Source organism: Palaemon carinicauda, chromosome 1 (assembly GCF_036898095.1).
Source record: "Palaemon carinicauda isolate YSFRI2023 chromosome 1, ASM3689809v2, whole genome shotgun sequence".
NCBI lineage: Eukaryota > Metazoa > Arthropoda > Malacostraca > Decapoda > Palaemonidae > Palaemon > Palaemon carinicauda.
In genome coordinates, this window is record NC_090725.1 from 257,524,198 (window position 1) to 257,545,424 (window position 21,227).

The window sequence follows — 21,227 nt, forward strand, 5'->3', positions numbered from 1 at the left end:
CCGAAGCGAACAAAATTAAAATGGCTGCCGTCACCGAGGAAGGTCAATCCACTTCCAAAATTAAAATCCACATTACTGGAAAGAGAACAAATGCCTGGTACTGAAAAAAAAACTGTCAAAACAAACTATGGTACTTAACATTGGTAAAGGTGAAGTAGCAGCGTCAGTCATGTAGAATTAACGACAATCACTTGCGAAAACACCGAGCACAAACAAATTAAGACTTTGCGGGCAAGTCCAAAACAGAAGGATGTCCTAGAAGGCGTTCGTGTGGGTGACGGTGGCGTGGTACAAGTGTGGTTTCTGGGGTCTTTGTTACGGCCCTCCCCTTTGATGAAGGAGTTATCTAATTGGAAGACAGCCTGTGAATAGTGGTTTTCACACGCCCCTGATGTATACACGACACTCACAAGGTGCTCGCGCGAGGGTAGTAACCTCTGCATTCCGTGCTTTTATTTTTCTCTGGTATATTTGGAAGTTTTATATCAGAAAAGGTAGAAAGGACTTTTCACCGGCCGTCACAGGTCTACACAGAAATATATATATATCCAGTCACACTCCTAGAAAACATATTTTTAATGTACTTTTTTTGGTTCAATTAATTGAAGGTAGCTGTCAGAGGTAATGTAATAATTACATAATAAAATCCATGACCCAAGGGATCAATGGAGAAGTTAGGAGAGGAGTGTGGGAACGCCAAGTCATAACAGGATACGAAAAGTCAAGACCAAGCTAAACCTTTGCAATGTAACATTTTGTATGAAGAGTAAACACAATACAAGCATCCCGTGAGAAACAGTTGAGTGTCTCAACGGAACCAGATGGCTTCCGGTAGTAATGTTGTGTTATCATATTTATGTAAAATGCTGAGATAACTAATGAAACATTATCACCAAACTTGAAATTTTTGTCAGCTCTTATTCAATTGTCATACGGAATGGTCATCCGACCAAACCATCCATACTCCTGTGATGGAGCTACTAATAAACTGTTTAAAAGTTAACTTACATAGACTTATTCAGAAGAAGTAACCTACAAGTCTACAACTATATATATCACATTGAAGAGACAAGAGATAGAACTCTAATGTGTGTTTATAACAGTACCACACCAACACATGGAGTCAACCATAGTACAGTACACCCTTTTTTTGTTTTGGAAAAGAATGTTGTGATAGGCAACTGTTGTGAATGCCATTTCATTTCATTGAGTGTGTGGATCGCATTCTTCTACTTTGCTTTTCAAATGTCACCAGTTTTTAATTATCCTACAAAGTTTTTCCAAAGTTCAGTTTTCAGGTTCAACTTCAGTTTTATCCTCCTCTTCTCTTGACAACTTGATGAATTTTCCTAATTCAACTCTCGTCAAGTATTCCTGATGCTTCTCTCTGAGATATCTTCAAAAATGTCCACCAATTCATCATCATTGAGTAGCTAAGTCTTGCTTTCTGTAATACTGTATATTCATAACATCACCTATTTCAGGGAAGCCTTTGAAATCTTTGACAACCTCGGACTTCAGATACTTCCAGAAGTTATAGATAGTTTGGGGACTATGACTCATCCAGCACTCCCTTAATGGATGTAGTGGCATTGATGTTGATTTGGGTCCAATGGTTGGATAGCTTATTCCACTTTTTTCATACTGAATTTCTATCTTTCTGATCAGCCTGTATCCTTCCACACATTTGTTCCTTTTCACATGTTTGAGTTGCACTTGATCTTTTCTCATACCATCTAGATCAGTATCTAGGCTGTTGCAAATATGAAGATTGTTGGCCCAGGTTTTCTGACTGTCAGGTTTCAATGGCCATATGTCCAAAAGCCATTGGAAATGCCCAAAATAAGGTGCTTGATATATTAACCTTTCAATAAACTCTCTCTATCATCAGACATAGCCTTCATACTTTACTTATAACTCAAGGCATATCTTGCATGATTCTAATTGCCAGCACCAAAGACCAATAGCATAATTTCATTATTGGCTTGCATATGTAATGACCGGTCATTTTCTCGCTCACGCCTGATAAACTTCATCATCGTCATAACTGGTTTTATCATGCAGTCAACTCATAATCTGGCATTTCAACTCTTTTTAAGAAGTTCTTCTAACACAGCAATGAGTCACTCCATGGTTTCTATCTGGTAGAATCCAAATACAGAACGGAGAAGGTCTTGTGAGAATTCTAAGTGTCCGTATATTGCCAGGAAACTTTTTTTTCCTGTCGACATCTTCACTCAACCGAATGGGCCCGTGAGGAGTACCAACAATCCAGAGTTTTCCATAAAAGTACCAATACATCAAACAAAATTCATCAGGATGTATATTCCTTCAAATCGTAAAAAGACATTGCTGAAAGTCAATGGATCATTCCACTGAATATGAAGGGCAACTTTGTATAACTGCTTGTATCAGCTGGAGGACGGTCAATTAACGGATATACACTACACTTGTTTTGGTGTTGTATTGAGTGCCCTTGCTCTTGGAATGTTTCCCGATTCAACATTTCATGGAAAAATTTGAAATTTAAACTGTGCCCTTGCATCAGATACTTCTTAAAGTTTTTTTTATCTGAAGTCCATTGCAATATTGGCACTTGTAGCATTTCAGGTTTTGATCCCACATGAACATATTCAGAAAGGTCATCATCATGATTGTGTTGAAAAGGCTCTTGTCATTTCATGTTTGGCAATTCTTTTAATTGTTGCTGGTTCAGGAAGTATAGCAACTCCTCGAAATTGAGTAACAATCATTGCTAAAGAGTGAGTTGAAAGCGTCCCATTAGGTCATGAAAAATCTGCATCAAAATTGTCTGCTACTGTTTGCACTAACACATCCTTGGCGCTGGTGATGGCCTTAAGGCTGATGACTGCACAAGCAACTCTAGCAGCAGACATTTTTAATCTTTGCACTATATCATAGCTAAATGTCACTGCATAACCATACCTATAATTTGTAGGTTAAGTAGAATGCTTTCCTACTACACTGGTTACAATGTTACCAATTATTATTGCATGCAGGGATCCATCAAGAATTGGGGAAGTGCTATTCACAATGCCTGCAAAGTACTGGACGTTGATGCAAATACAACATTTTTATCAATACGTATACTGTATGTTGAATCATGGAGATCAAGTCCCCTAGCATCAAACACAATTTGCTTTGCTACCTTTTGAATGCGTGCTTCTACATCATTATCAGCATCAACCTTAACGATTCTGAGCATGGACCGTGCAATTCCTGAGAACGCTATGATACTTGCACATCCAGGAAATGATAGCACTACTATATCATCTGTGAATTTATCCTTTATCTTTCTCAAGAACTGTTTTCTGTTTAAGAATAAACCTACATGCTTTTCATAAATGTCAAACAATTCAGCTGAATTCCATATACTGTACATTTCTTGTTTTATTTCATACATATAAACACCTTCTTCAGCATTTTTTCCGTATCACAGGAAAGAGAAACTGACTCGGGAATGTCTTTGTGATACCGAGCATCTACAAGTCCGTTGCTTCTATAATCCTTACACCCATCTCACTTACCCAATTGTCTGCCCTTGTTTCAGTTTTTCTAATAGGTACTTCTTATATGGATTTTTCTCTATATTTGAATATGTGGATCTACATGGGTAAGCTGGCTTCCACCTCACAGGATGTTTTGGGCCCCTTTGAAGGATGCATTCTTTGCTGCCATACAAGCAATGTTTCTTAAAGTCAAAACCTGAATATGACATGTGAAGTTTCTTCTTGGGCTGATCAACCAGTGGTGAAAAACATTCCCTGTTAGTCAATGAAGTATATCTACTGACAATTTTTTTTCATAATGATATACTGTACAGTTACCACATCATTTCCTTTATCTCGGCATTAAGTGTTTCGTGCAAACCAGTGATAGAGTAAACCTTCAAAATTCCACTGTTTTTCTGTAAACTTGTCCTTTTTTTGCTTATATGTATCACCATATTTAGATTTGAGTAAGTAATCTGGCTCCTAAATGTAAAGTTATATAGTCACTATAACAACTTTTTCATAAGCGATCAGCCAACACATCTTTTACAATCTATGAAGAACTAAAACACATGCATCTACCTATAACACAAAAAAAAAAAAAAAAAAAAAAAAAAAAAACATGCACAAAATAGGTATTGAATTGATGTATTTGTTGTTTTTGCTGATATAAATTCACAAAATTGCATTAATTTTCATACATATTTAAATAAATATAGATCATCACAAATCTAATATATGATACAACATGTAATAAGAACACAGTAATGCCTCACAACACAAAATTAATTGGTTCCATAATGGCTTTCGTAAAATTATTTTTTCGTCTTGTGAGTATCCTTTTACATGTAAATAGCCTAATTTGTTCCATACCCTACAAAAACACCACATTAAATGATTATAAAAAGGATACACACCACTAAACAGTACTAAATGTATGAAAAGTACTGTATTTTGATCATTCAATAATAAATTAACCATTGGTAACCTGTAAAAGAAGTGTTTAATTCGAGAAAACAGTAAAAATACAGTAACAAAATTGTGGAACCTTACCTTTAGAGTGAGGCGATGTCTGAGAGCAAAATGCGGGGCAGTAGAGGAGGATGAAAAACGGCAGAAAAAGTTTAGAAGTGGAAGAAAACGTAAACACTTAACTTTACAAAAGGGTTCAAAGGCTGAGGAAGATAGCACGGACCTTCCTCAGGCAAGAAAAGCTCACAGCCCAGAGCTAGCTTCACCTGCTCGGCCACCTCTCCTCTCTGTCCCAACAGTTGCCTCAGGATGAGATCCCTCCAGTGGTGTCTTAAATTCCAATAGAGTCGGTCCAATGGTTCCAGGGATTGTCTAATCCACATAGGACAAGAGGAACTTTCGAACCTCAGATGGTGGCTCGCAGACCCAAACCTCTGCAAAAGGGTCGATCTTCCCGTTCCTTCACCAGAATTTATGCTCTTTTCAGATGAATCAAAAGAAGGGTGAGGGCCCACCTGCTGCACCACAACATCTCCGCCAAATGGTCTGAATCAGAAAGGTATCAGCACATAAATCTCTTGAAGATGAGGGAAGCCTTTCTTGCCCTCCAACAGTTCCACCAGGTCCTGGGGGGGGCACTCCGAGGTATTGATGAGCAACAATACCACGGTAGTTGCTTACCTAAACAAACAAGACAGTACCTTTTCGCAGCAGCTGTGCCATCTAGCATTAGATACTTACATGGACAGAAGACAACTCGGCCACCCTATTGCCTTGCTTCATTCCAGGCAAATGGAATGTTTCTGGCGGATAATCTGAGCAGAGCAACTCATATAGTGGGATCTGAGTGATCTTTGAATCCTCTGATAGCCAAGAAACTCCTGACTTTGTGGGTTCCCAAACTGTGGATCTGTTGGCAACGGCCCCGAACTTCAGGCTCCCGTTATACTGCTCCCCAGTCCCAATCCCCAAGCTCTTTAGCAAGATGCTTTCCAACAACGGTGGGTGAACCTGGATGCGTACGCACTTCCCCTGTACTATCTGATGAGGAAAGTCCTCAACCAGGTACGAATGAGCAACAACCTACGAATGACTCTGATAGCTCCGTTATGGCATCATGCAGTGGTTTCCGGACCACCTGCAACTCCTCGCGGAGATCCAAAGGGAACTTCCTCCACGGCACGACCTGCTTATACATCAGCCCAACATTTACCACAACGCTGTAGCTTCACTTCAGCTTCACACCTGGAGACTATTCAGCACCTCATTACACAAACAAGCTTTTCACAAAGAGTTGTACAAAGAATGGCTGGACACCTCAGGCGATCTACAGAGTCATTCTACCAGGTAAAGTGGGCAGTTTTCTGTGGTTGGTGTCATGGAAGGGGTATCTCTCCTCTCGATGCCTCTGTTCCAACTATAGCGGAATTCCTTTTACACCTTCGGGAAGAAATGCTTCTCTCGGTGTCAGCAGTCAAAGGCTACCGCTCAGCCTTGAGTTTCACCTTCAAACTGAAAGAAGCAGATATTTCATCCTCGTTGGAACTTTCTTTACTCATACGTAGGTATGAAATTACTTATCCCCAGTCAGAACTTAGACCTCCTTGGAACATTGTTCAGGTCCTTCAGTCTCTGAAGGGCACCCCCTATGAAAAATTACGCAAGGCTTCAGATCACCACCTCACGTTGAAGACGATGTTCCTCCTCGCTTTGGCCTCGGTCAAGAGAGTTACCGAACTACATGGTCTGATGTCTCCCACTCTACGAGATGGGGAGAAGCAATTCTCAACTACGTCCCTGAGTTCATTGCTAAGACTCAAAATCAGGGTGTGCTGGACTTAGGTTCGGCCCATTCCAGATAGTCTCTCTTCGTTCTGCAACTGAAGATCCAGACCAACTGGTACTTTATCCAGTAAGGAGTCTGGGGCATTATCTGAAAAGAATGGCAGCATCTTTCCCCCGTGTGCAAGCCCTTTTTGTTAGCATGGGGAAGGTCAAGAGGAGGGTCACAAAGAATTTTAATTTCCTCTTGGATCAGATGGTGATTGAGAAAGCACTCAACCCAGACCCTCCTCCTTCCAAACGACCCAGAGATCATGACCTCAGGGGTATCGCAACGTCCCTGGCGTTCAAGAAAGCTACTCTGTGGTGCAGGTACTGTAAGCGGGTTTGTGGAAGAGTCAAACGACCTGTACCTAGTTTGTTTGCTAGGAAAAATACAAATTACCTCCGAATTTGTCATATTACCATATAAATTCTGTCAATGTGAATTTTTTGTATCTATTATACAATAAAATTCCAAGAAGTTTGATTAAACTACACAACAATAATCTTTATCAAATTGTAACATATTAAATGTATTCTAATATATTTATCAACATCAGCCATGTTGTGTCAGGCTAGTGACAGCGATGAATTAATGCAATGTTCTAGATAAACTATTTAACGATAATAGAAACAATAATAAAAACAGGTGTATATATATATATAAATATATATAAAACTACTAATTATTCTTGCAAAATGCTTTATTTTAAACTTCAGCACAGTTTTTAAGTGTATGCCAAACACTACCTAGCAGTAAGAAAGAAGTTGAACTGATTACCATCTATTTAAAACATCCTAAAAAAATACTCATCACACAGTATCATATTTCAACACAACTACTTTCTAATGGAATCTCTAACATTCAACAAGTCCAGAAACACACATTTAAAGTAAAGCCTATAATCTCAAAGTTTCATAGGACAAATTGCACATTGAATCACATAACTGTTCGAAAGCCTGATGTAGTATACAAATAGCAAAAATATTTCTAAACATTACTTACACTTAATAACCACCAAGGTTTGATCATAGAAAAAAATTAAGCAAGATTTCACCTTCTGAGAAGATGAGGCAAAGGATAAGATTATGAAGATTCAATTGGCTAAATTATACTGACAATAATGTAAATTCCCGTAAAAAATGGTTCTGTTACAACAATCAAAAAAGTTATGTCCTGAAACAATAATAATACTAATGAGAAGCATGTATTGCATATCTCCCTTCTTTGACAGTGTCAAAATCAGAGAGATTGAATTCTTGAGAGCCAAATTTAAGTACTGTAGTTTAGACCTCACACTATCAAAATATTGTAGGAGACAGTTTTTCAAATTTCCGAAAACAAACAATTTAGTAAGACGTCTACACCAAAACTATTTTTGGTCTACTTATAACTCTTATAAATACAATTTCATGTTATTACTTTACTTTCACACACAGGATCATTACTCTAGTCATCTTTGCTGACTGTGGAATCAAAACCAAAACTAAGTAGAAAAATACAATGACTAAAAGCTAAATTTTTTCACAAATTTTGGTTTCTTATGTAATAGATTTAGAAAATATAAAGGGACATGGGTAACCAGTGCAATCTATTCAAACATTAATTTCCCTTATTTGTCCCTTATGCTGAGGTTCACTCTATCACATGAGCATGATATAAAAGGAATTATTAATGGATAAGCTGACATTTTTAATCATGAATATGATAGCAATAACATTACGTTACTAAATTATGGACAATAGTTTTTCTTGCTAGAATTACATCTATATATGATGAAAATTTAATATCTGATAGGAGAGCCGGAAGACATCTAATTATCATAAATATGCATTAATAATACCAAGCTTAATAAACAAAAGTGATCAAACATTTACAACATCGCTGACAATTTCAATTTGGGTAAAGAAGATTCATTTTCTTTTGTTAGCAAAAAATGTAAGGGCAACATATGGCAAACATATGGCAAACATCAAGCTTACTTCCAAAAAGTATAGTTAGTCAAAAATTGTACAGAAAAGGATAAAAAAGAATAAGTAATACAAAGAGGTAGTTTTCAGGCAGATATAAGAAATAAATACAATAAGCTATAATATTGGGAAGCAAGCACAAAACTTTTCCTCAATGTCGTTATGACATCGTTTGACAAAATTTATTAAAAAAAAAATCATACGTAATTCAAAGGACAAAAGAAGGTGCCAAGCAAACTTCATAATAACTGGAGGTTTAACTTTCAGACTTTACGGTGAATAATGCAGCCTAAAACATGGGACAGAATGTAGTTACTTGAATAAGAATATAACAATTTACTTGTGCTAATATTTAATGTGTCCAAGGACACAATGTTACTAACAGCAAACTAAATTGTGGAGACATATACATGTGCTGCACTTGAGAATAATAGTGAAAACACCAGTTCAAATCTCAAATAACCCATCTAAGTAATGTATGGAAAGTTGATGGCAATGGCAATTAATTACCCTAGCACGATTTAATATGGACAACCCATCATAGTGTATCCCTTATAAGACGATGTTTTGAAAGGACAAAATTCAGTTAAATATTAACAAGAACTGGCAACAAGTAAATAGCAAACTACAAGACCGCTACAAGTTCTTTTCCATACAAAAGGTACTGCCTAATGTGCCCTCTATGGAACACAGTACAGTACACAATACCAAAGGTTAGCATGACTTCCTGTCGAACTTTTTTTTCTTGCTATATTTTTTGCCAGTAATATTAAAGGACAGATCATAAGCCAGCTTCAGATGAGTCAAGAAATTATTCAGTGGTATTGTAAGACTACTTAAGAATAACACGTAAGGGGACCGTCCGCTATGGTGTTTGACAGAACAACTTTAAAAAATCGAAAATAGTTATTTTGTTTCTATGTATGCATAAACATATCGTACATGCTCTCCAAAAGTTTCAGCCTATCATTTTAATAAATGATGAAGATAAAGCAGCCTTTAAATGATGACGTTATCTTTACTGCATCGTCTGCATAACTGAGTTTGACAGAATCGTCTTTGTGTTTATTTTTGCATTTTAATAGCGATTTTTTCACTTATATTTCAAAATCTTGTACATCTGGTAAAGATCGAAGGCATTGGTAAAGGGTAGGCGAACAAAACTACGATCGACGACAAGAACAGCCAGAGTTTCCAAAGACGTATAGAAGTTACTTTGCATTTGCGTTTGTTTACTTGCAGCTTGTATGTACATTGTGTTTTCACAACGTCCTCGTGAACTTTATAGCAAGGCCAATGTCCCCTACGGTCATAGAAAGAACAAAAGGTAAGCAGAGAGCAACAAAAAGAACCAAAAAGAGAGGGAAACATCAAAAAAAGTACAAAGCTGGAACATTCTAACAAAAACTCTGGCAACAATGAGAGGCCTCTGGCAACTCATGACACCCTTACACCAAGTGTATTAGTAAACATAGGGTTTAAATACCTCGTTTATGGAGCCTTCATGTAGGAATAAAGAATATAAGTACAAAGTAAGGTTATCATAATAATGTTACCTTGATATTTTAAAGGAAAAAAGCAAAAATTTATAGCAAATCTTTGGGAGCCCACAACTCAAAAACATACTTATTCACACTTAGGTACATATCTCTCACTTATTTATAGTTCGACTTCAGAGAGAAAGATATCATTGAAAAGAAGAATAAAAATTCCACAATTTTGCGTAATAGAATTTTGATTATCCTTTTTCTCTTTTTTTCATGATTATTTTACGTCTAGACGAAGAAAATTAAGAAAAAACCATTGAAAAAAGAAAAAGAAAAATCGAAAATCTGTCACACGGAATTATTCGATTCATAAAGAAGTTTCAATGGTATGATTTTCAATAAAATTGCTCTCATATCTGTGGAGAAAAATGTACCTAAAATTTTTATAAAAACCAGTATTTTTGCTAATAGATCAAAATGTTTTTGATCAAATGACTTGAAATTTTTATATGATGAAGGCATTATATATATACCTACAACATATATAGAAATTATGTATTTTGAATCAGAAAAAAAATGGTGGATATAGCGGACGGTCCCCTTAAAATCTCTAAAGTTTATTATTTCACTTCAGTATTTAAGATCTTCCAAAATGAAATAATAGTAAAAGCCTTAAAGTCAGTTAAGAACTTTTGAGATGCTCATGGCCAATCAAGTTCATTCTTGAGATGGGTGAGTCCTATTTCTTAATGCGTGCATTAGAAGAATACATAAAAAAAATTTCCATGTACAGTATAGCTTAAGAAAAAGGTAAACAGAGGGCTCACACTCTTTTTCTACGCCACATACATTGAATTAATAATTTTCTTAATATGACTGTTTTGAAAAATTAATTTTGAATGATTATTCAGGAATGAACCAAGCTAAGAACAACAACAACAACAACAATAATAATAATAATAATAATAATTGTTAACAACAACAGCCATTAAAATAATTCCCTTGTACAGTCTACCAAAAAATGTAAACTGTATTGGCTCATGGCAAAGTTATCAATTACAATTAGCTTTAATTTCACAGTGCATATCAATATTAATCATGATTGATAAGTTTGTTTTTATGACAAAATCTTCAAGATAGTCATATTAAGGATATCCTCACACCAAAAGCACCCAATGCCATTTGGCCTCTTAGTTTGCTTTCGTATTTGACTTCTATTCAATAGAAATGGACAAGGAGGACATTTTCACCACAACTGTTGCAATTAACATCATGCTAAAAGCCATTCACAAGATGCATAAACACATTCTTAATGCATATTTAGTGTTATATTAAGTAGACCAAATCTGACTTTAAATAAGAAAATATACAACAAATAAATTTCAATATCAATAGAGCTTTAAGACACAAAACCTATAAAAATTCATTATCATATTACAGGGTGTGACAGCATCTCCACATAACCCCTTTTATCACTGGAAATATAAAATAAAGAATCATGTAATATTACTTTATATCTTAAAAACTATAACAAATTTTTATTCACTAGGAATTACTAACCCCTTCCAAATATATTTCAAAAAATAGAAATGTGCCACTAATATCAATAATATTCAAAAGGGGAAAAATTGTTAGAATCAAATTATGTGCTAAACCCAAGCAAGTCTGCTAAAGTCAAACATATTGTACAAAAAAAAAAAAAAAAAAAAAAAAAAAAAAAATTTATCCACAATCTTTTATCAACAAACTGTCTAGTGTACCATTTAGTTAATAATGTGGCATCTACAGAAAATACAAATTAAGTAACTGCTCATCCAAACTCAAATAACCATGTTGCACACAAATACCAATATGTTTACATGATAAATTCAGTTAAACTTAATAAAACTTCTAAGGAATTAAGAATTTTTTCTTATATAAAAATTAATAAATTACAGTACAGTACAGTAAACCCTTGTCACCTAGTGTGATTAATACTTTTTAATCTTCAGTGCTTAACTAACGTAGAAAACTCTTGACAAATTCTGCAAAGGCAAAATAAATGTTTCTTGGTCAAAGTGAGACATACAGTATAGTGATTCTTATCCTTAAATTTCTGCAATAGTGTGTAGACAATCAGTAATACAGTAGGATCTAGAGCTTAAGAGACCTAATGATTAAGGATTTCAACAATTATGGACAGCACCATAAGTTACAATGTCCTTTAATTATACAAGTATATCCATTTCAATAATTAAAGGACAAATTTGATAAAGATAAAGAGCAAGATCATAATGAACTATGACATCAAATCTTTTCTTAAAATTGTTGGCATCCATATGTGAACGGCCATTTCAAGGGTAAACTTGGAAAACTAATGTTACTAAAACTGAATGGGATTTAGTATTCAACGAGGAAGTGTTTGGTGATTTAGACCGACATGTTTTAGACTAAGGGTCACAACAAAAATTGCAATGCTGGATGAAAATATTTAAATTACAATAAAAGTTTTTGAAGGGGAAGTATTTGGGGATTCAAAATTATATTTTAGGTTAGGGTTCTAAACAAGTGCTAATTGTGAATAAAGATCCTAAAATCAGTTTAAATTGCAAGTTACATTATATCGTGTATTTTGACGTGTTCTAGCCTACGGCTAATCTGGCAGGTCTTTCTTAATTTATGAGATTTTGAAACATGGTTGGTAAGCTAGTACTACAAATGTATCTAAAGTGGGAGTCTACCATTATTAAGCAGATTAGATCAAATGGTTAAAATATTTAAAAGTTTGATAACTGATCAAAGTACACTATTCTGAACTAAACAAATTAACTAACAAATAGTCATGATAGACTGAGCTGCAATCACCTATTATATCACTAGAGAGACCATAGCAATTCTGGTAACTTGAATGATATTTCTGAAACCAACAAATTGAATTAAAATGCAGTGACAGTAAAGAGAACTTGGAATTAAATTTGGACATGAAGACTGCAATGAAACCATGAAACTATTTTCAAGTTAATTTTCAAAAATATTTTTCCTGAAATTGTATTGTTACAACAAAGTTTTAATTACAATTATATTTTTGCTACATATAGTTTTGAAAAAAAGCTATTCAATGTAAACAATGAGCACTTCAATATTCACAGATATATACTCTAACACAGACACTCACTTTCAACTTGTATCTGAAAATGAAAGTACCATCTATATCTATGACCACAGATACACTGATATGGCTAATATAATATATTTTTACACACTGGTAAAAAAGTGTATTTTAAACCTCAAAATCTGGGTAGTATATGAGTTTAATATTTCCTGGCACTTCAAAATAATCCAAAAAAACCCAATCTAAATCAAAATAAATCAGCATTAAGAAGAAAGGTTTAACATTTTAATTGGCAAAGATGCTTAAAGCAAAAATGAATAAAATCATGCCAAGTAAATACAGCCTGTGCAATTCAAAATAAACCTAATTAATTATATAATCAAAATTATTTTGCATAAAACTGAGAACTCTTATAAATTACCAATGTCCTTTGAAAATATATAGACACTGTCAATTGACTTTAGTAGCTGGAAACCATATACATGGGATTCAGGTTAGACCTACCCCAGGCAAACATTTGACTTGCAAACAGCCTCTTGGAACCTATACAAGTGTTCAAGTTGAGGACTTTCTTATGTATAAGCTAGATTAAAATGAGAGGAAAATTTGATGCATATAAAGTAAATCTAAAAACTTAATATACTCCAGACTTAATAACCGATTCAAATACAGTGCTTCCTTTAATTTTTTGCTTTTTACCACATTTTCTTACACAACTTAGTGGATTTTCAATTTATCAACATAAATTATATTTCATAACAGAGTTTTGGTTTTATCTCTTAAAACTTTATAATAGGCTACTCCCCTCTTTTTCTGTCACTGTTTTGACACTGAGTTCTCTTCATGTCAAATATTACTATCAAAAGGAATGATTCAACAAATGACTTTTACATGGAAATATAATAAAGATATCATTAACAACAATTTCAATAGTTATGACATCTTTAGAAATAGTGTAAACAAATTTGATTCAAAACGGGAAACTGCTTTGTTAATATAATTATAACATACAGTACATGTATTTGTGCATTTCTTTATGAGTTCTGTTTAGAGATTAACAGGGTAATAACAAGCATATAAAATTTCCAGCATGATGTGTGCTATTGTATTTTAACCAAAAATTCCCATTGGAAAACTATACAAAGCAATATTTTTCCATAATGGCATTAACCGAGAAATTAGGAATTACAGAAAAATGGTTTAATAACGGACAAAAATTAATCAAACTATCACAATAAAAATGCAAGAAATAACTATTTATAAAATAATCTCTCACCTAGTGGCATGATACTTGTACAGTGCTGATTTTCCTCTCGATCTGCTCCAAGTACACAATAAAACTTATACCTAATTTAACATCAAAGATAGAGAGATCATTATTAATATCTCATTTGAGAACACCATGAGAAAAGGAAAACAAACAGCAAGTTCATAAAGCCTTTAAAATCTATATCAAAGATGCCATCTGATCACAACCTTCACACTTCTTCCTCATTACATAATGCTTTACATACAAAAATACAAAACTACTGAATAAATATTACACTATGAAAAGCTTCAAGAAAATAAATACAGTATGTACACGTTAAAATTGAAAGGTGTAAATATTTATCATGATACGTGAGATCTGTTCAGATAGTAATAGACCTCTGAACTTGACACTACCTCCTCAAAGACGACAATTTGACACATGCACATAGCACTTTCAAATTACTGAAACACTTTCCAAAGTTGATTTTTAGTACCACCTGTAGGTGCTTCATTGTATCTGACATGGTCTTTCCTCCTTGTAAAATTAGGTACCCTTCAGTAGGGGTTCAAGCTAAAAAACTATACAAAATTCCCAATGGCTTGTGACTGGTGTATAGGAAGCCCAAGGGACCTCTGGAATGTTACAATCAGGAAAAAGTTGCAAAAACATTTGATAGGATTGGGCAGGGGTAATGTCAAGATACATTTTAAATAACAACTTGCAACTTTCCAAAGGTCAGGTCTTTTGAAGCAAATGATAGTAGTTATATTTCTAATAGACTGCAACTAAATTAAAAACTGCAGTGGCTTTCATGACTGAGGCCACCCTTCAAGTTTCCACTTGGATGACGGTGCTTTAATTTCTGAGTCATACATGTCTACTCAAGTTTAAAATATATTGGTAAAAGGTCATGAAAACAATTACTCTCAATTTGAAAAGAAATAAGTTATAAAGATCCGGTGGAAGACACTGAAAACCAGCTTTCAAAATATTTTGGTCAGTGCCAACATGGTGCTCAATGTGTCAAATTAGTAGGACTACTTTGAAGGAGTTGCAGGGTATCTAAAAATTTTATATCCAAAGAATAGATACTTTCTGAACATACGCATTCCTTCAGAGCATCTTCCTTGATTTACAAATCTCCCCACCCCCACTGCACAAATCTACAAAACAATACTCACTTCGTAAAAAAAAAAAGGAACGTGTGAATACTGGAATTCCCGTAAATAGATACATTCAGTATCATTTAAACAGTTAGCTTGACTTGCTTGCTTTTTAGTGACTTTTCCATTATAAACATAGTTACTGTGAATTAAATATTCAGCAGCATAACCAACACAATAGCAAAGCTGATACAATGCACACCTATCTACATACAACAATTTAAGCCATTACAAAATGTATACAACAGACACTCATGCAGCCTTTATATTTAAGGCCCATTAACATGATGGATGTTTTGGTCCTTTGAACTTTTGGCATAAAACCTTGTGAAAATCTTGGAGAATATGTTTTTGCTCATCTTGACTCTGGAAAAAAAAGTAAATTCATGTTAATTTTATGGAAGTAAAATGTTTGAATGAGTTTATGAATTTAGGCTAAATAACCCAGCACTGGGGCCTGTAAGGCCCTTCGACACTACAGCACAAGTAAAATGTTAACAAAGACTTTGTCGGTCCCTCACATTTACCAGCGATCATAAGAGTTTGGTATATCATCTCAGCATAAGGCTAAAAAAAAGGTGTAGTAAAAAAAAAGAAAAGAGGAATTCAGAGAAATTAGAGGAATATATAAAAACAGTTCCAAGAAGTAAACTAATAATGTTATCTGGGTACTTGAATGCCCATGTAGGGGTGAGTTCTAATTGCTTTATAGGAATAAATGGAGGAATTGTTTTTGGAAGAAGAAACAAAGATGGTGAAATTAGCAGAAGCTATGAATCTGGTGGTCTTGAATATACAATTTGAGGAGTCATCTGGTAACATAAAAGTGGACAAAAGATGCAAATTGGTTAGTATGAAAGACAAGAAAATTATCATGGATTGTAAGGTTACTCCAAATGAATATGTTGTAGCTTCACATAAACTGATGGTGGTAGATATTGAGTTGAAAGCAATAAGGAAAAAAAAACAGCCTGGTATAGGATGATCAAAACTTTGAAATAGAAGAGAGAGAAGGTGAGAGAGTTCAGAAGTAAAGTGGAAAGAGAAAGATATATGTAAATGGAATGCCCTAATTACCTGGCAATATATGGGATGTTATGAAAGAGATTGTAGGGTCAGCAGCAAGAAAAAGAAAAATGGTGATAGAATTTACAAGTTCAAACAGCTATGAAAGAAAAGAGTATAACCAGAGGGAGGAAGAAGATAACTAACATCAAACAAGTGAGGAATATAGACAGATAAAATGGGAAACAAAGAGAATGGTAACAATTACAAAGGGAGAAGTCAGGAGATAGTGGTATGATGTGATGGGAACACCAGAGGGAAAAAAGATAATCAGCAGAATTGCAGAAGCAGTGAGAAAAGACAAGCACAATGTAGATGAGGTAAAAATTATCAAAAATGAAAATGGAAATACCTTTATTGAGGAAGAGAAAGTCTAGGGAAAATGGAAATAATATTTTTCCCAACTATTAAATACTGAGAAGGAGTGTAAAGAACTGGGAAAATATTCCTCCAGTTGGACCAATAGCAAACATCAGAGAGAAAGTGAAAATGGATCCATAGCAAAGATTAGAGAGTGAAGTCGAGAATGCCACAGAGAAAGGAAAAATAAAGCTGCAGGAAGATTACAGGTAACAAAAGAAATGATTACAGCATTAAGAAATCTAGGCAAGGACTGGGTGTTCACACCATTGGAAAGGATCTGGGATATAAAAGGAAATACCAAAGAACTGAGAAGATAGTTGGATGATTAAATTGTATAAACAAAATGGAAACATGTAAAATTGTGGGAACTACAGACGAATAAAGCATTTGGGGCATGTCTTCAAGATAGTAGAAAAAATAATAAAAGGAAGGGGGAGACAGTCAATATATATAAATCAGCATAAGTCTGGGTTTATGAAAGGAAAGAGTGCAGTGGATGCTATCTTTATAGGAATCCAAGTCCAAGAGAAGTATCTAGGACAAAAAAAAGTTTACATGTTGGCGTCCATCAGGGATCTACTCTGGGTCCATTCCTATTCCTCATAATTAAAGACACTGTCATCAAAACTTAGAACAATAAAGAATAATGGGAGCTGATAATTGCTCATGATTTTTTTATGATAGACACAAAAGAACTGCAAGAAAGGTTTTTAGCATGGAAAGGAGCCCAAGAAAGGAAAGGATTGAAGGTGAACATTGGAAAGAAAGCAAATATTAATAGTAGAGAAGGATATGAAAAAGTAAACATGGTGATAAAACAAAACAATGAGTTTAATTACTTGGGATCAATATTTACAGAGGGAGGGAGGTACTGGAAAAGCAGCGAGGCAATGTGAAAGAAGAATGGCAAAAATGGAGATAAGTAAAAAGTTGTTTTAGGTAAGAAAATGGCATTACACCTCAAAAATTAGGATTTGTAAGACAGCTGTCAGACTCTACTATTATATGGGTCAGAAACTTGTGCACTTAAGAGGAAAGGGGGTGGACTGTTGGTAAGAACAAAGATGAGGATAGTAAGATTGATTGCTGGAATATCACTACTGGGAAGGAAGGAGAGTCAAGATATAAGGTGTGGTATATGTAATATAAAAGATAAGGCTAGGGAAGCCCGTCTGAGATACTATAGCCGTGTAATAAGATGGGAGGCAGTAAAAACAATAAAGAAAGCTAAGAACATGCCAGTGATGGGAAGGAGTGTGGAATATCTACAAGCTGATGGATGGATGTGGTGAGGAGGAATATGGGTGGGATGGGACTGGGGGAACACGCAGTAAGGAATAGAAATAGATGAAGAAAGTAGACTTGAGCAGGTAACCACACTATACAGTGGGACTAATAAGGTCAAAAGAAGATATAGTCTTCTTAAAACTGAAATGTCTTATAATTTTCATTAATTGGAGTTACTTTACATCTTGCTCTAACCCATTTTCCTAATAATTCATAAATCAAGTGGATATTCCTACACAACTCTACAATCACCAATCTACAATCATGATTATAATCTACTAATATAACACAAGCTGTAAGATAAATATTCAAATGAAACTTCTGTTAAACAATATAACCTCAAGGAGCAGTCAGACCTCGTTAATCACGGTTTCATTTTTTCACCTACCCCCCAAAAAAAACAATCTTTGAGATGATTGTTTACCCAACATTGAAAATTTGATCTCTAATAGTTGGCAACAGCACATTGGGATGGCCAAGAACAATGCAATACCTATTTAATGAAAATTATCAAAAATTGTAATAAAATTCAAGGTGGGCCATGATTTCAAATATCCCGTGCTCCTTTACACTGGAAGCGCTGTGCACCACTATCTATCTCTACACCCAGCTGGTTCTAGCTCTCTCTGTACAGTGTGTATCCATTTACGGTGGTAAAAATTACAGCTATATCTAAAAAAAACCGGGTTTTGATTAAACTGGTGTTTCACTTAACTAGATCCAATAATAATGCATGTAATATTTACATTTTAGTATCGTATCTATAAGTAAAAACATAGCGAATTATAATCTCATGCATTATTTACATTCAAATCAGCTGATCAAATCTGCTTAGTCCATTGTCAACCTATATTGTCTTTTACTGAGCCTTTCAAGTAACATGTTCGGGCTGTCAGAGTCCAGGTCAGGAGGCAGACAGTCTATGAAAGGGACTTGATACCTTGAATGAAGGTCCTCTACCATTCAGGGATTGGCCCAAAAGGACTGCTACCTGAACCAATAGCTTTATGGGCATAACCCCACTGGTGGCAAGCTGGGGGACACGCCTCTCTAGCGGGAGGCTCTGTAACCGCAACTACGTCCGGAGGGATATTGTCTACATCGAAATGTCGGTCTGGGGACTTGCCTCATAAGTTGTTTTAACTCTGTTGGAGGCTGAAATGAGTTTTTTTTGCAGTTGTTGATGGGTAGGCATCCTTGGTGCTGCTACTATCCTCATCAGGGAAGCTTGACCAAACTTCTCGACCTTTTATATGGCCATAGCCACATCCAAAGGAGGAAAAAGAGAAGGAGAGGTCACTAGATCTGAATTTCTCAGGCGTAACACATTCCAAGGAAACAGCTGCTTAGAGCAACTGGCTAAAAATGCATCACATCTTTCTAGGATACATTTTCCCCAAAGGGAGACAGTTTGATGTAACAGGAATTCTAGGATTTTGGCTTGTGACCTTCACAGATCTTCAAACTGTTTAAGGGCTTGTTCATCTCTAAGATTTTCTGTGAGCACATAGCAGGACACCGCTCCAGACCAGCGGTTTCTTAGTTATCATTAGATATAAAGTAAATAAGGTTTTCACAGAAACACTTGCGTAAGTCCTTAAGCCATATAATGTGTGAAAATAATCAAAATAAACGTAATACTGTACACTGGAGGAGCTGTGAACAGTGGCGGGCTACGGGAAAGACTGGTTGCAATAATACCAGATAATTAAAATATGAAATGCATGCCACATGAGATTATATAAATGCTACATAGTATTCCCTATGCTCCAATAAACAAGAATACTTGCATACATGTATTCCTAACACAACATATATGCTAAATGTGTATTAGCAATAAAAGGACATATAACAATGATAATCATATATATACTGTATATGTAAATAATTATAATGATAATCCATCACGGTTAAGCAAAGAACAGGCTTGACTCGCGGCCATAGTCACTACCTCCATGTTTGCCATTTCAGTAACCAAAAAGATAGAGAGGAGATTGGATAATTTATAAATTGATACAGATAATACAAAGTTAGTAACATCAGAGTCAATATGGAGTGAGCTCTGAAAAACCCAGAGTCGACATAGAATTTTCTCTGGCGAGAATGGGCCAAGTGCAGTAACTTTGAGGACCTACTGGTCTTTGGGGGAATTTTCAGCCGCTAAAATTTGCTATGGTGTTTGACATAACTTTAAAAAATAAAAAAATTGTTTTATTGTTTCTATGTATGCATATACATATCATACATGCTCTCCAGAAGTTTCAGCCAATTATTTTTACAAATAATGAAGATATAGCTGTCTTTAAATGATGACGTCATCCTTACTGCATCGTCTGCATGCCCGAGTTTGACAGAATTGTCTTTGCGTGTTTTTATTTTTGCATATACAGTATATATAGCGATTTTTTCACTGATGTTTCGAAATCTTGTGCGTTAAGCAGAGCTGGAAGGCATCAGTAGCGGGTAGGTGAACGCAAACTACGATCTATGAGAAGAACAGCCAGAGTTTCTAGAGACGTATAGAAGTTATAATGCATGTGTTTGTTTACTTGGAGTTCGTATGTACAGTACATTGTGTTTTCACAACGACCTTGTGAACTTTACAGCAAGGCCAATGTTACCTAGGGTCATAGAAAGAACAAAAAGTAAGCAGAGAGCAACAAAAACGAACCAAAAAGAAAGGGAAACATGAAAGTACAAAGCTAGAACATTCTGACTAAAACTCTGGCAACTCATACCACCCTTATGCCAAGTGTATTAGTAAAATCACGGTTTAAATACCTCGTTTAGGGAGCCTTCAATAAAAGTACAAAGTAAGGTTATCATAATAATGATATCTTGATTTTTTAAGTAAAAAGAAAAAATCTATAGCAAATCTTTGGAAGCTCATAATTCATTGTTCAATTTTAGGTAGAAAGATATTGAAAAGAGGAATAAAAATCCCACACTTTTGTGTAACAGAATTTTGATTTTCCTTTTTCTCTTTTTTTCATGATTACTTTACTTCTAGACGAAGAAAATTAAGAAAAAAATTCATTGAAAAAAAGGAAAATAAAAAATCTGTCACAGAAATATTCAATTTATAAAGAAGTTTTGATGGTATGATTTTCAATACAATTGGTGTCATATTAGTTAAGAAAAATATACCTAAATTTTTTTTTTAAATCATGATTTTTGCTAATACATCAAAATATTTTTTATCAAATGACTTGAAATTTTGATATGATGAAGGTATTATAA

At 34.8% G+C, this 21,227-nt stretch overlaps 1 protein-coding gene across 3 annotated transcripts in view; it reads right to left on the bottom strand.

Annotated features, from left to right (window-relative positions):
• LOC137655441 (gamma-interferon-inducible lysosomal thiol reductase-like) overlaps positions 1 to 21,227 on the bottom strand; it is a 193,202-nt gene that overhangs the window by 32,666 nt on the left and 139,309 nt on the right. Inside the window, exon 5 of one of the 3 annotated variants that reach the window (XM_068389337.1) lies at positions 13,743 to 15,638. The exons of 1 other annotated variant lie outside the window; for it this stretch is intronic. In XM_068389337.1, the coding sequence (XP_068245438.1) occupies positions 15,552 to 15,638 (87 nt within the window). In that variant the 3' untranslated portion in view covers positions 13,743 to 15,551. Of the gene's footprint in view, positions 1 to 13,742; positions 15,639 to 21,227 lie in introns of those variants that run through there. One more of the 3 variants, XM_068389349.1, reaches the window with a different exon arrangement.